Raw genomic sequence first — 14397 nt, forward strand, 5'->3', positions numbered from 1 at the left:
AAGTGGGAAGCTAGGTATCATATATATTATTATGCTAGATGTTCAAAATTTAGCATTGTTCCATTTTATACTCCAGTAATAGTGGGTGATACAGACATGACTGTTGTGAAGTTCATGTCTTCTTGTTAGCAATTTTAGTCATCCTGGCTGTTATTTATTTTAAAGCACTAACACAGGCAAAATATGAAAACATATAATCACATTTTTCAAAACTTGAAAATTTAAACATTCCAGTGCAACAAAATTTTAAATATTATAAGTAATAGCCTTAAAAAACAGATATCAGGTGTTGGCAACATTACTTAATTGGGGCAGCTTTTATTCAGTTTTAGATTGGTAAAACGTCCTGCCATGCTATCCTAACAATATTGAGGTTGTATGTCACAGATTGTCCACAAGAGGGCAGAGTAGTACTGGTAGAACCTTCTCATTATTTTTGATCAGTTCTATCAAGAGACATTATAATTCAGCAGAAAATAAAAACTACATTTTGTAAAGAAGCGCTTTTGCTGGATAGTCTCTGCAAAGAAAGCAGCTATTTTGTGGGAAAACACTGCATTCAAATTAGTTCAAATATTAACTTCAGCAAATAATTCATGCATAATGTCAAACCTTTAATAAAACCTGTGTTTAAAGCCAGTGAAGCTGAGCCAGCCTGCAGCTGATGATCAGTCAGCTCTAATAGAAGCAGGGAAGCGGTTCGGGTCTAGTCTCAGGAGAATGAGGTTAAATGTTTTTGCGTTTGCAGGAAATGGGGAGGTTGCAGCAGTTTGAGAGACGGCTGGTTTGAAGAAGCCACGTGATGAATCATACTTCCTCTAAGAGTTAGGCCTCAACTATTTGTGTCTCTTCATTTACATTTTGCACATACGGGGATGGCGAGTACGAGGTAAGACTGCTCAACTCGTCTCTTCAGCTTATAGGCTCTTATATCTTCAAAAGGCATTTTTTTTTAAATATCTACTGCCACTTTTGGATGCATAAAATGAAATTAAGATTTAGTGTAATTGAAATGCTGACAGGTTTGACATTTCCTCATAAACAGACATCTGCAGTGTTCTTACATTTAAAGATCTGATATCAGCTTCTGAATTACCTTTTTCTGTTGGGGAAGGAACACGATAGGATAATTTAATTGTATAGTTTTTATTTGAATTTGTTTTATAAAAGATCTCATGCATGACTAAAGTATGAGCTTCCGTTGTTTGGACGGTTTCAGTCAGTTTCCGGTTAATGAAGCCTCTTCTTTCTTTCACTTAGTTCAGGGGCCATTATGAGGATCGGATCATTGTTGCCTTCCTGGGGTCTATAAATTATTTATCAGCTTCAAGACGAAGAAATTTAACTGATTTTATGAAGGAGGAGAAGGCACTGAATCAACATTTACTTCATAGCTACATAAATTTTGATCAAATAAATAAATACAATATCCTACTTTAACATGCAATAAAAAAAATCTGCATCACAAAGATTAATATATAGCATGTGGGAGTCTGGGCTGCTCAATATAAATCACTTATTGCTTCCTTATAGCTTCTGTCGGCAGCATAACCTATGGAGCTTTTTCTTCTTAATGTTCTTCAGGACAGGGCATCTTTATCTGATCATAATGGACTGAGTAGAAAAAGTACAAACAAGCTCTCAGAAGAGTAAATGTAGGAAAAAGATGAGTAATAGTGATAAACTGACAACCTGCTGATAAAAACATGCAACCAGTAACTGAGGACATTTGGGGGCAGACGGGAACAAAACCATGAAACTAACATCCCTGCTATAAAAGGTGAAATTATTTTGCGTTTGAAATCAGATGTTCACAGACTAAGCACAAAATGACAACTTTAAAAAATCCCTGTGAAAATCATGGTAAACATTTCCTGTTTTCAGTTATGTTAACAGAATTATTTCTATTTCCTTAATGGCAGAATAAAGAGAGCTTTCTTTAAGTTTTCCTCTAATTCTAAAGTTTACACAGTGCCCTAGTTTTTTGTGGCTTTGCCTTTTAACTGAATGATTTGGGACAGACATTTTGAGTAACATTGGTGGTATGAGAAGCTTCAACAAGCTTCTCATGCTAATTTCTCTGGTGCTTTGTTTGGTGTAACTTAATCAAGGTTTGTAGGCTTTCTTGCTCAAAAATGTCATTTCAGTTCTCCACACGGATTCTCTATGGGGTTGAGATCGAGCTAATGTCAACTCCAACATGACTCTGCTGTCCTTAAGTCACCGCATAACTAATTTGGTGATATTACTACGGTGATTGCTCATTTGGACCACTCACTTGCAACCACAATTGAATTTCCTGACTGATTGTTAAAGATTTTACTTCAGTATTTCCACATAATGCTATTTCCCCTTAATGTGATCTATATTGTGTGAAGTGCACCAGTTCCTCCTGCAGCAGCCCTCATACATCACAGTCTGGATTGTGTTCTCATGCTTACAACCATCTTTCAATCTAAATATGATCATTATAGTCTAGCGCTTCAGTTTTGTTTCCTTCAAACCACAGAACATGGTGCAAAATATTTATTTTTGCCCTGATTTGGGCCTTAATGTTGCTTTTCAATGAAGGACGTTTTCCTCGCTGAGTGGTTTTTCAACCCATGTTGTTATATGACTTGTTTTGCTGTGGACATTGACATGTTGTTACCAGTTAGCATTTTCACAAGGGCTTTTGTTTCACACCTAAACTCTGTAACACAAAACCTGTCTCCTTCCTGAACAATGCAGTGGCTGGACATGACTCTCATGCTGTTTATATTCTACTTATTTTGTGGCAACTTCAACAATATTAATATAAATGTATGTAACCTTCTAATTTTGGAGATATGACAAAACTAGTCTAAAATACCTCTGTCTCTCATTGTTTGGACATTTGCCACATAGCAAAACTTTTGGTAATCATACCTGACCTAAAACGGGAACATTTAATCTGATTCCATGACAGACAGTGAAGGGAAAGTTTGTTATGTAATGTTATGTAAATGTCTGGTTTCATTTGTTTGTCTGACATGGTGCACTGTTTGTAGCAGAGCAACACCAGAATATACAAAAAGAAGAGCCACAAATAGAGAAAATAAAGAAATGACCAGCTATAATAATAGAACTACTGAAAGAGTAATAAAAAACTATACTTTAAAAAGTTCTAGAGCTATGGATACATCAACTAAAGATTTTTACTACAGTGAAAGTAATCAGTCGTCTGAAAAAAAGTACATTTGTCTGGTTTGTAAAACTAACTTGATTCAAAGCAAGAAACACTTTCTTAAAAACAAGACAAAAATGTTTTTATTGTTGTTGCCATTAATTTCATTTATGTGTTTTGTTTTAAACTTCATATAATTCTGATGAATCTCTATTTACTGAGAACTTGAGTTTAAGTTGTACAAGTAGAAAGATATCACTTCTGCTAACACATTTAACCTCATTGTTTCCTGTCATTTAGCCTCTACTGTTCTGTAACCTATACAGTTTAATGTTTACTTTGACATGCACCTTTTTAACATGTTAGTTTGATGCAACACTTTACAATGTGTAAAACTGAAGTGACCGAACAGCAAGAAACCACAAGATTTACTAAAATGATTTAAACTGTCTGTTGTGTGAACCAAAAACATGAGGCGAGTATCTAGACTTTGTCACTTCATGTTTTACTTATTTGAACACTGTTAAAAGACCCATCAACATCTCATTAAAATATAGACTGTTTGCATCTGCATCTTTTTTTGGTGTCATCTCCATCCTTACTAATGTCAGTTTTAATTTTTAATTTCTATCTTTCTTGTGTCTGATATCTATTTAATCTGGGTGACATTAACATCCTTGTCTTTTGTACTTTCTGTGTTGTTCTGCATTACACCTGCGGAAAATATAAACTATTAATATAACTATTAATAATATAACAACTAACATGCTAAAATTGTATGAAGCCAAAACTGAAGAGTCAGATTCTGTTTCAGAAAATCAGAGAAATCTTTTTTTTTTAACTAATTATTGTTAACTTTTTTCTTTTTTTAAACAAACACCTTAAAGAAATTATGAAAGCCAATAAACAATTTGGACAGATTATTAATCTTTATTTTACTGAAAAATATAATCAGTAGTCATAAAATAAGTCTTTGATGTTACTTTATGTGGAAAATATTTTTCAGAATAATTAAAGATGGGCACATTGACAGTCTATATGCCATTTAATCAGAATGTTTTGGGAAATGTGTAATAGACTTACACCTGTTAACCAGCAGGAGGAAATGCATTTGATATATCAATAATGTCCACTAAACCAGAAAATGTGTAAATGGCTCCCATGCAAATAGTTCTGATCCTATTATGTAAAAAAAACAATAATTTATAAAATCTACTCTCCCTGTTTGCAACACAAACTTTAGCCTTTTATAACAAGCAGTCTCTAAAAACTTGAAGTTCAAGTGAACAAGTGAAAGTCAATAGTTTTGGTAAAACTGAAACCAGACATCATTGGAAATGCAACACAGGAGAAGTAGCTTGCATGAAGCAAAAGTATGCTATTCTCATTTACTAAATAAAGCCAGGTTTCTGATAGGTGACATAAGGGCTTACTCATGCTTTCACTACGACCACAAGGCATATTTATGTCTATAAAACACTTCTGACCAGGACGTTTATGTACTATTCTACAAAATACATACCCAATGTGTATATTTTTAGAGGTTCAAATATACTTGAGAGTACTCCTAAAGAAAGGTCACCAGTGATACTTCTACCACAGAGCAAGAATTATAGCACTGAACAGGGGCGCAACCAGGAATCCTGGGCCCCATGGCAAAAAATAAAAGTGGGCCCCCCGTCGCAGATGCTATTAGGATTTCTTGAGTCTATCTGACCCATCAAAAGCAGCACAATTTAAAAGGCTTGCAATTGCCTTGCTTTCTTTGTCTTTAGCACAATATTCACTGCTAGTGAATTTTACAAGCAACAGTCCACATACTGCATGCAAATAGGTTGCTTAAAATGTTTTTATTATTAGTTTTACCTCATTAAAATGTCTCTCCCCAACAGAAACAGTCACAGGCAGTGTGCAAAATATACACAAAGCAATAAAGACTTCTCAAAAAAAAGCTATGTTGTTGCATTTTGCTTGAGCTGCAGCATATAACTTAAATAAAAAATGTTTTTTCAACATTTGTTAAAGCTGTCACCATGTCATGACAGTTTGATTTAAAACAGATAATCTGTGAAAATATTATTCTTCTCCTCCCTGAGCTGCTACTGCTGTCTAAAGAAATACACCAATCTGACCAAAAACAACCAATCAGATCATTCACTCACTGCTAAGTGTGTTAATGGAAGATTTTATAAAGATTGTTTGAATTTCTGTGAGTAATAAATAAATTGTTTTTGTTGTGTAACTGTAAAAAGAGTAGAGAGACAGGAAAAATCCACAGATTCCCAGGAATGATGCTAACTTGCTTGTCACTGAATACAGTGTTGCTCACCTTTTTCACTGGGACGGGGGGGAGAGGTTGTGCTGGTATCGGGGTTAGAGCTGCTGCTGACTGACTCATCTGTTGTTAAGTGTGAAAAAAGGTACAGGGACAAGTTAAATATATGAATATGTTGTTAAATTTGTTCATTCATTACATGCCAGTGAAATGGAGGCAAACAGTAGTCTGTAGCTAAGCTAAAAACACACAAAATAAGACACTGATATATCTTATTCTGTCTAAAGCAGTAAAAAATCCATTTATAAACTCCATTTATAAAGTATTTAGATGACGCACAGTTATACTTTGCTTTCTTGACCCATTAAATCTTCAAGTATAAAGTATGTAGAAATTTTGTGGGAAATGTGAAGTACTTTGGATTTTACACTTTCAATGTTCTCAGTTTTTTGACAAAAGGACTAGTGTTGTGCAAGTGAAGTGAAGCAATCAATGCTGAAAACAGGAACAGGGACAAGTTAAATATATGAGTTAAATAATCTTGACCCATTAAATCTTCAAGTATAAAGTATGTAGAAATTTTGTGGGAAATGTGAAGTACTTTGGATTTTACACTTTCAATGTTCTCAGTTTTTTGACAAAAGGACTAGTGTTGTGCAAGTGAAGTGAAGCAATCAATGCTGAAAACAGGAACCTAAAACAGTCTCCCCCTCCAGCTTTAACTCAAACAGAGAACTCCAAGAGTTCTTATCAGGGTGACCATGCTGTTTTTCAAGGTGAAAGAGCAGTAAGAGACAGAATAGATCTGGCCTGTCTATGTGACACTATAAGATGAAGTTTATAACCACACTAATGGGGGAGAAACCTGAACACAGAGCAGCAGGATGCCAAATTATAGTCACTAAGAACATTAAAAGTAAAGAGATTAGTTTTTGAGGCAGGAGAAAAATCTTTGTGTAAGTTTTGTCTGTACACGATGTTATGACCCAAATTATCAACAAGTCAAATGAAAACAGAGGGGCAGATAGCCAATGTTAGCCTAGCATCTTGGCAAACATTTACACAGAACGTTTTGTAGCTGTATGTGCCTTTAAAAAAAATAAAGTTACACATCTTTGAAGTATTTTTATAACAATGTAACATTTCTAAAAACCTGGTAAGAGTGAGTGGGTTTTGCCATTATTTTTGTTACCAACAACTGTCACACAAGAAACAGTGTGTAGTGGGAATGACAATGCATGTTCAGTGAGATACAAACATCCGGAAAAGCTCGTTAGTAGTTTACAACTTTCAATTTGTATATATGCACAACAACCATGATGGGTACTGAACTTGTTGCTTTGTGCTCCTAAATGTTCCCAAATAAACATAGTGTCGAGGGTCTTTCACGTTAAATGTCTGATGTTTACAAGGAGCATTTCCAGAAACATGTTTTTCTTTATACTCCATGAAAACACAGGGTAAATTGTGAAACAAAAACCTGGGATTGATTTGTAATTCAGATCATTTTAATTGCACATTCAGATTTTTATTTTTTTCAGTCAAGTGGGAGACAAAAAAAACTAAAACAAATGAGAGGAAGTTAAATGCGAGGATCAGATCAGACTGGAATAAAGAACAAAATCATTTTTATGAAACGTGTTAAAGAAAAATTCCTCATCATCACAAACGTAAGTCAGGGATCCTATGACGGTGCAGAACAATTAAATAACAGAAGGCAAAGAAACAGATCCTACCGAAGGCAATGAGAGGAGCGAGATCCTTACAGAGGACAAAACTGGAAGGGTTTTTACAACTGAGCTGAGTTGATTAAGGCTAATTGCAGTCAGGTGTGCAGGGAAGGCAGGAAACAAAAAGCAACAAATACATTCACTAAAGTGCATCTGGATGATTTTCAAAATAAAACAGGAACTTAAAGCAATGTCTAAATTTTGACACATCTTGGTTGCGTCCTAAAGCAGCATTCAGCTTCTATGCACCACAAATCTTGAACAAACTTCCAGAAAATTGCAAAAGAGCCAAAACTTTCAGATCTTTAAATCATGACTAAAATCCTACCTGCTTAAAGTTGCCTTTGAAACAAAATTAATGCAACATTGACCATGTAATGTGTGTTGGTGATTTTTGATGATGGTATTCAAATTGGTGACTGTATAATGTTTTTGTGACTCTTTGATTTTGTGATTTTATAATGTAAAGCACTTTGAACTGCCTTGTTGCTGAAATGTGCTATACAAATACACTTGCTTGATTAAACCTCATTTTAGGATATACGCAAAGTGCAAGATGATGTCACTGTGAGCTGAAGTAGAGACATTTTTAACAGATGTCTTACTTGACCTCCTGTCTTCTTTTCTCCTCAGAATCACAAACCTTCAGAATGCTATTAAACAAGTGCCACTTATTCAGACTCCTCAGCAGGGCGCTGGAGCACAGGGAGCGGTTCAGATGAGGATAAAAAGCTCCCAGGGCTCCGGAGACCGTCTGAGCCAGTCCAAGTCCATGGTCCTGCAGGACTCGGACCTTCCTCAGAAACCTGTGTGTAGACCAAACAGAACCAAACTTATGCTGCACCATCTGTCTTTGATTTTAAATCATGTTTTTCTTCTTCAGCTATCTCGACATCGCAGGAATCAATCTCAGCACGGTGTGGTTCTTTCAGTCGCAACAGCTTTTGAACCACTGGTATGTCTAAAACTTCACAACTTAAATAAGCTGTCTTTGTCGAAAGGTTTAACATTAATTTACATAAGATACACTTTCATAACATTTGGCACTTTTCTGTTATATTTCCATGTCAACTTTTATTTTATCTAATACTAAAAAATGTATGGCATTAAATCTTGTGCAATACGGTGCACAAATTTTCTCACATTTTGTTAGGAACAGAGCTTTATATTTTATTGGGATTGTATGACCAAGACAAAGCTTTGGGAAATTGTAAAATATAAGGAAAATTATACTTAGGTCCTCAAGCATAAGCTCTGATTCATATGTACATCTCGGGCTTGTAGCTTAGAATATCTGCCCTAAAATGTGGCAACACAGAAAATGTGTTGTGTTGTTCTATTTAAACAACTGGACACAGAATATGACTTAAACCATCAACCAGTCTCGTCAATTCTTGGACATCTGGAGTGTAACTACATGGAGTATTGAACTGATGTCTATGAAATTAAAGACCTGGTTAATGTCAGGCCACTAAGCCTGTTCTGATGCTTTTAGGGAGATAGATTGTACTTGAATCCCAGGTACAAAATAATTCAACATGCTCTAAAATGCAACTTTAATAAACTTTTAAGAAATCTGACAGTTCATCCCCTTAATTGGATTTTATAGTTTATTCTGCAAATCTATTTTCTGACCTGTGATAGATGAATCAGTATTGTTTGAGAAAAAGAAAAAAGTTTGTGCAAAGAACAAATAAACTTTAAAATATTGAAAAATTGGTTAAAGATGTATTTATTTTTGATGGTTAAACAAATTGACCATATGCACTGAACATGTTATGTGGTGCTTTTTGTCAATGGTAATGTTAAAATTGTGCATTAAATGATTATTTTTCTACAAAAGGAGTTCCATTTAATCAGATCACATTGATTAACATGTTTTAACAAATTGATGTGTCTGTGTGAGGGTGCCACATTATGTTATTACTCTGTTAATAATTCCACAAAACTGCTATTTTAACACAACACTGTAAAGAAATACAATTATTGTGCTAAATAACTTTAACAAGGCAGTTGCACTGAATTATTAGCACAGTAAATGTGTCGTTCTTATACAGACTCATTGTGTTGGGTTTTGACTCAGTTTGTGCCACATCTGTTTTTAGTGTTGCCTTCATGGCCCTGCACACATGAGGTTAATAAGGTTCTGATTGTTCCCAGGTGGACCTGAAAGGTGAACACCTGAACGTCGCTAAGATCTCAGACAACGGTAAGAAGCAGAGGAAGAACTGGACTTCGATGTGGACAGTGCTGACCACGGATGAACTGCTGCTGTATAAAGACAAACAGGAAACCGGTGTGGTACGGAACTGTCTAAATTCAACCATGATACCAGAGTCAACCTCAGAGACTTGACCTGCTTAGTTCTTTAGTATCAGTTTGTTGCTTTGTTGTCAGCAGGAAGTGCATTAATCGCTCATGTTGTGTGCAACATTCCCCGTGTTTAGAAACCAGGAAGTAAAACTGATGTGGTTCAGCTTTGTGGGGCCGTCATTGAGTGGGCAGCGGAGAAGTCCAGCAAGAAAAATGTCTTCCAGGTAACCACCTCTGAGCCATCGCCTTGTCTAAAGGGCAGCTTGTGGATCTTTAAAACTGAATTGTAACTTTTCTGTCTGTTCCAGATCACAACTAACACAGGAAGTGAATACCTCATCCAGGCTGACAGTTTCCCCACTGCCAGCAAATGGCACGAAGCCATCAGAAAAACTGTCGACTCATCAGTAAGAAACCACATCAAACTCCAACAGTCTGGTGAAATAGTTTTCCTTCAGGTGCATAAAAATTGGAGTGATGTCTCACTGTGATTTTTTCTTTGGGTTTAGACGAGAGAGGGCAAAGGTTTTGCTCTGCGGAGGTCCAACAGCTCAGATTTACTGTCCAGGCACAGCTCCTTACCTGGACATGGATCCGTCTCACCCAACATGAAGCAAAGAAATCCAGTTCACAGACGCTCCATCAGTAAGTACAAAATACATTTATATGCTTAAAATTAAGATTAAATCATAATCAGATTCAGTCAGGATTTACAAACACGGGGTTTGTAAATAAGATACAACAGCGTTTATGAACAGAGACACAAACCGGAATCAACAACAGCTTTGTGGGGTTATGCATTGACCTATTGTTGCTATAGAGATAATAAAATAAACATCTGGAAGATGGGAGACAGTAAAGTAAAATAATTAAATAGTTACTGCAAATTTTGCTGAATGGAAATACCTTGTTATTATCGAGGTAGGTAATAATAAGTTGCGTTTGCGTGAGTGACTTTACTTTTTACTTCAACGTGACTAATTATCTTACAGTAACACTCTGCAACTTGTGCCTACTCTACCCACTGTGGACCCTTCTCGAAGTGACAGAAATAGCATTCTCTGTAACCAAACACACATCCGCCCACACAGTTCATGATAATGTGATACTTCTGTTGATACGTTAGTTCCTGTCTGCCAACGGTGCCTACTTCAAAAGAACTAGTTTGCAATGTTCAAACAGACATTACTTGGTGTCAGTATGGTTTTCAAAAGCTTTAGTTTGAGAAAAAGTGAGATTTGTTTTTCCATGAGGCTAAATTTATTTTTGACTTTATTAATTTAAAAAAATAAAGTTAGATTACATGAAATTACAATCAATTTCTCGATGGTTTTATATTCACTTTTTTGAATTACAGCTTTTTTCACATGCGTCAACATCATTTTAAATGTTTATTTTTACGTCTATTGCAGTTTTCAGCTAACTTTTTATCATGTGATAAGTGCAATATAAGTAATTATTTGCAGTCTTTCTTAAGTGAGATGTTTTTATCTAGAGAATTGGACCCAAATTTCATTGTATAATATTTCATTGTTACAATGAAAATGAAGATTCTACTCTATTCTAAAACAGTTATTTGTTCTGATCCACTTAAGACTATATGCTGCTGTAGTTAGGAAAACTACAGCGGCACATCTTTAGTAGTGATGCATTACAACGTGCACCAAATGACAAAGAAATTTTATCTCAAACTCAGTTTTCCAGTTGAACTTTAACCTTTCCATGTCCTGAAACTCATTTCTTAAGTGAGTTTTCCTCTGAGTTGATCCATTTCAGCTGGATGTGGATATAAACCGAATATGAGCTTATAATTGAATATTTAATTGTTTTCCAGACGTGTTTGGCAGCTCGAAGCTGAAACACAGCGCCTCAGACAGTGCAGACAAGAATGGAGTGAAGAACAGACTGAAGAAGTTCATCATCAGACGTCCGTCCATGAAAACACTGCAGGAGAAAGGCCTCATCAAAGGTTGTAACATATCAAAAATGTTTTTATTTCTATAAAAAAAATCGATCAGTGAATCTATCCATGTTTTAATGCTGGTAATGAGCAATTAAAACATTAAATTAAAACATCCACATAATAAACTTAGAATGTATCTTGTGGCTCTGCACAGATTAGCATGTAGTATGAATGGATGGATATGATTTGCATGTTTTTGCATTTAAAATGCAGTTAGAGCTGTGAAAAGCTGTGCTAAACTAATAAATTGTTTTATTGTTGCCTGAGAGATGAAGTCTAAACAGAATGTAGATATTTTAACCTGGACATTTTCTCCTTTTAAATCTCAGACCGAGTATTTGGTTGCCACCTGCTGACGCTCTGCGATCGTGAAGGAACCACAGTTCCTAAATTTGTAAGGATTTGTTTAGAAGCTGTTGAGAAACGAGGTACGTTCAGCAGAAGATGTATTATTTTCTGCCAGCTCTGCCTTTTACACAGAGTTGATTCATCAGTCAGACCTTAATCATCTAAATCAGCTGACCTAGAGTGACAGAGTGTCTTAATCTCCTGACTGGATACATATCATTTAATTGTCCATGAACTGTTTCAATGTTTTCAGGTCTAGACGCAGACGGGATCTACAGGGTCAGTGGAAATCTGGCCACAATCCAGAAACTTCGCTTCATTGTTGACCAAGGTGTGCTTGAAGGAAATGCATTTCATTTGATCAAAACTGAAAATCTGCTGCTGGTTTCTCTAATTACAATGTTGTGACTTAAACTAAAGATTAAACCTCAGATTGACAAACCAAACCCCTTTTTGTTCTGTTCTGTCCCAGAGGAAGAGCTGGACCTGGATCACAACCAGTGGGAGGACATCCACGTCATCACAGGAGCTCTAAAGATGTTTTTCCGTGAGCTGCCGGAGCCGCTGTTCCCCTTCAGGTTCTTCCAGCAGTTTGTGGAGGCAGTCAGTGAGTAAACCCTGAAAAATAATCAGATTGTTTCTCTCTTTGGGTTATTATGTCTGTCTGATCGATTTGGCTTTAGCTGAACAATGGGGAAAATTGTTGCAGTTGAAATTTAAAAATATCAAGTCATGAATAAATGAAATGCTTTGACGAAGATGTTCAAATGGATGGAAACTGACACTGATGTTGTTTCTCAACAGAGATTAAAGAAAACAAACAGAAAACTCAGGCTGTGAAGAAACTGATCCAGCAGCTGCCGAAGCCCAACCATGACACCATGAAGCTGCTTTTCAGCCACCTGCAAAAGTAAATCTCCTGGAAAAAATATTATTCTACTCACCAGACACATACTGAGCAATTAAAATGTCCATGTGTTTGCCACTACAAGGCCAGAAATAACTTTCATCATCCCACTAGAGGGGAAATTTAATGCATACATCAGTCTATGTATGTCAATTAGCAAACACCTGGTGGAATTGCTCGTCTTCTGAGCTCATCATGTGAACTATTTCTCAGTCTAACGGTTCTTAGAATGGTTGTAAATGGCATAATGGAGAACACTGTTGTGATGACATGTTGAAGGCAAAGTGTCAGAAAGAGCAGGAGCTTCTTAAAGAGACAGAGGCCCAATTTCAAATCGACAAATTGCGAAGTTATGTTTGAGATATACGGCATTTTTAGAACAACTGAAGGTAACAGTTACTTGATTGTGCTATCAAATGGTACTGTGTGACTGCAACACTGCCCCTTTAAGACAGAAATAAATATTGGGTGTAATTATACATACATGTACCTATTATTTATTTCCTTATTTATATTATTTGTACAATTGTACTTAATGTTTGTATGCTGTGAGTATGTGAAGCTGAAGCCATATTATTTATCTGAACATACTAAACTAAACTGTTAAATTTAGAGGTTTGTGTGTGAAAAATAAAGAGTCAAACAGGCACAGCATATTTACATGTTTTTGCATATTAAAATGGGGAAAGTGTCAAGGGAAGGGTTTATTACTCTCTAATGTGAGTTCAAATCCATGTTGATGTGCGATGGAAATAATGTGGAATAATGCATCTAAACAGTTTTCTACATCTAGATATCTTTCTGGATATGCAGTTTTATTAACTTTAATATACGCCATGTTCCAGTAGGAAATAATCTCTTCATACACAAACTCAAACTTCCGGACCTCAAATAACAGTGCCATATCTGTAGACAGATATGACACTATTATTGATAAAAATAAAACATCACCACATCTATATCTGACTAAAACCTCACACCTAAACCAGAACAGGACTCTTGACCCGACACTCCCTCTGACTTCATGTTTCTTCTGCTTTTTTCAGAGTTCTGGCATTTTCAAGAAAGAATCTGATGTCCACTCAGGGTATCGGTATTGTGTTTGGACCAACACTGATGTGGCCTGAGCTGGATGCAGGAAACATGGCGGTTAACATGGTTTACCAGAACCAGATCGTGGAGTTCATCCTAATCGAGAGCCGAGAGATCTTTGACCTGGACAGGATGTGAGACGGGCAGGAAGTCAGATGAGACTGATGGACTCAGATTCACTCATCATCAGAAAATCATTCAACTGATGCAGTGTTTGGGTACCTGGAGTGTATAAAGGATTAAATGTATTACATCGTTGGATCAAAATTCATCTAATAGTTTGTTTTTAAAACACAAACTGCTGAAATTGATCAAATAAATCTGTAAATATTCAAATATTTTAACATTACATAACAAATGTGACTGCTGCTTATTTTCATTTGAACTGAATTTAGGTAAAAAAAACAAACACATTTATTATAAAAACAATGTTTGAATTTATTAAACAGATAGTTGTATATAATAGTTGCTGTCTAAACTCCCTTCAGACCTGCTGTACAATGAAAAATAATAAATATCACAACTTGTGTTTTTTTTAACTCAACACATCTATCAAATTGGAAAAATCTGATTTGAAGAGAAACTTGTGTCTCTAATGGGTTTTTATTCAATTAAGAACATTTA

The 14397-nt window shown here is 35.7% G+C and overlaps 1 protein-coding gene across 1 annotated transcript; it reads left to right on the forward strand.

Moving 5' to 3' along the window:
* Positions 1-781: 781 nt before the first annotated feature.
* Positions 782-14312, forward strand: arhgap15 (Rho GTPase activating protein 15). Its single transcript, XM_032568186.1, has 13 exons — positions 782-889; positions 7784-7958; positions 8034-8105; positions 9311-9451; positions 9598-9687; positions 9772-9870; positions 9973-10108; positions 11298-11432; positions 11756-11854; positions 12028-12105; positions 12247-12381; positions 12579-12684; positions 13728-14312. The coding sequence occupies exons 1-13, from the start codon at positions 876-878 to the stop codon at positions 13909-13911; spliced, it is 1464 nt and encodes a 487-aa protein (XP_032424077.1). The 5' UTR covers positions 782-875; the 3' UTR covers positions 13912-14312.
* The last annotated feature ends 85 nt before the right edge of the window (positions 14313-14397 follow it).

This window comes from Xiphophorus hellerii, chromosome 7, assembly GCF_003331165.1.
Source record: "Xiphophorus hellerii strain 12219 chromosome 7, Xiphophorus_hellerii-4.1, whole genome shotgun sequence".
Taxonomy (NCBI): Eukaryota; Metazoa; Chordata; class Actinopteri; order Cyprinodontiformes; family Poeciliidae; genus Xiphophorus; species Xiphophorus hellerii.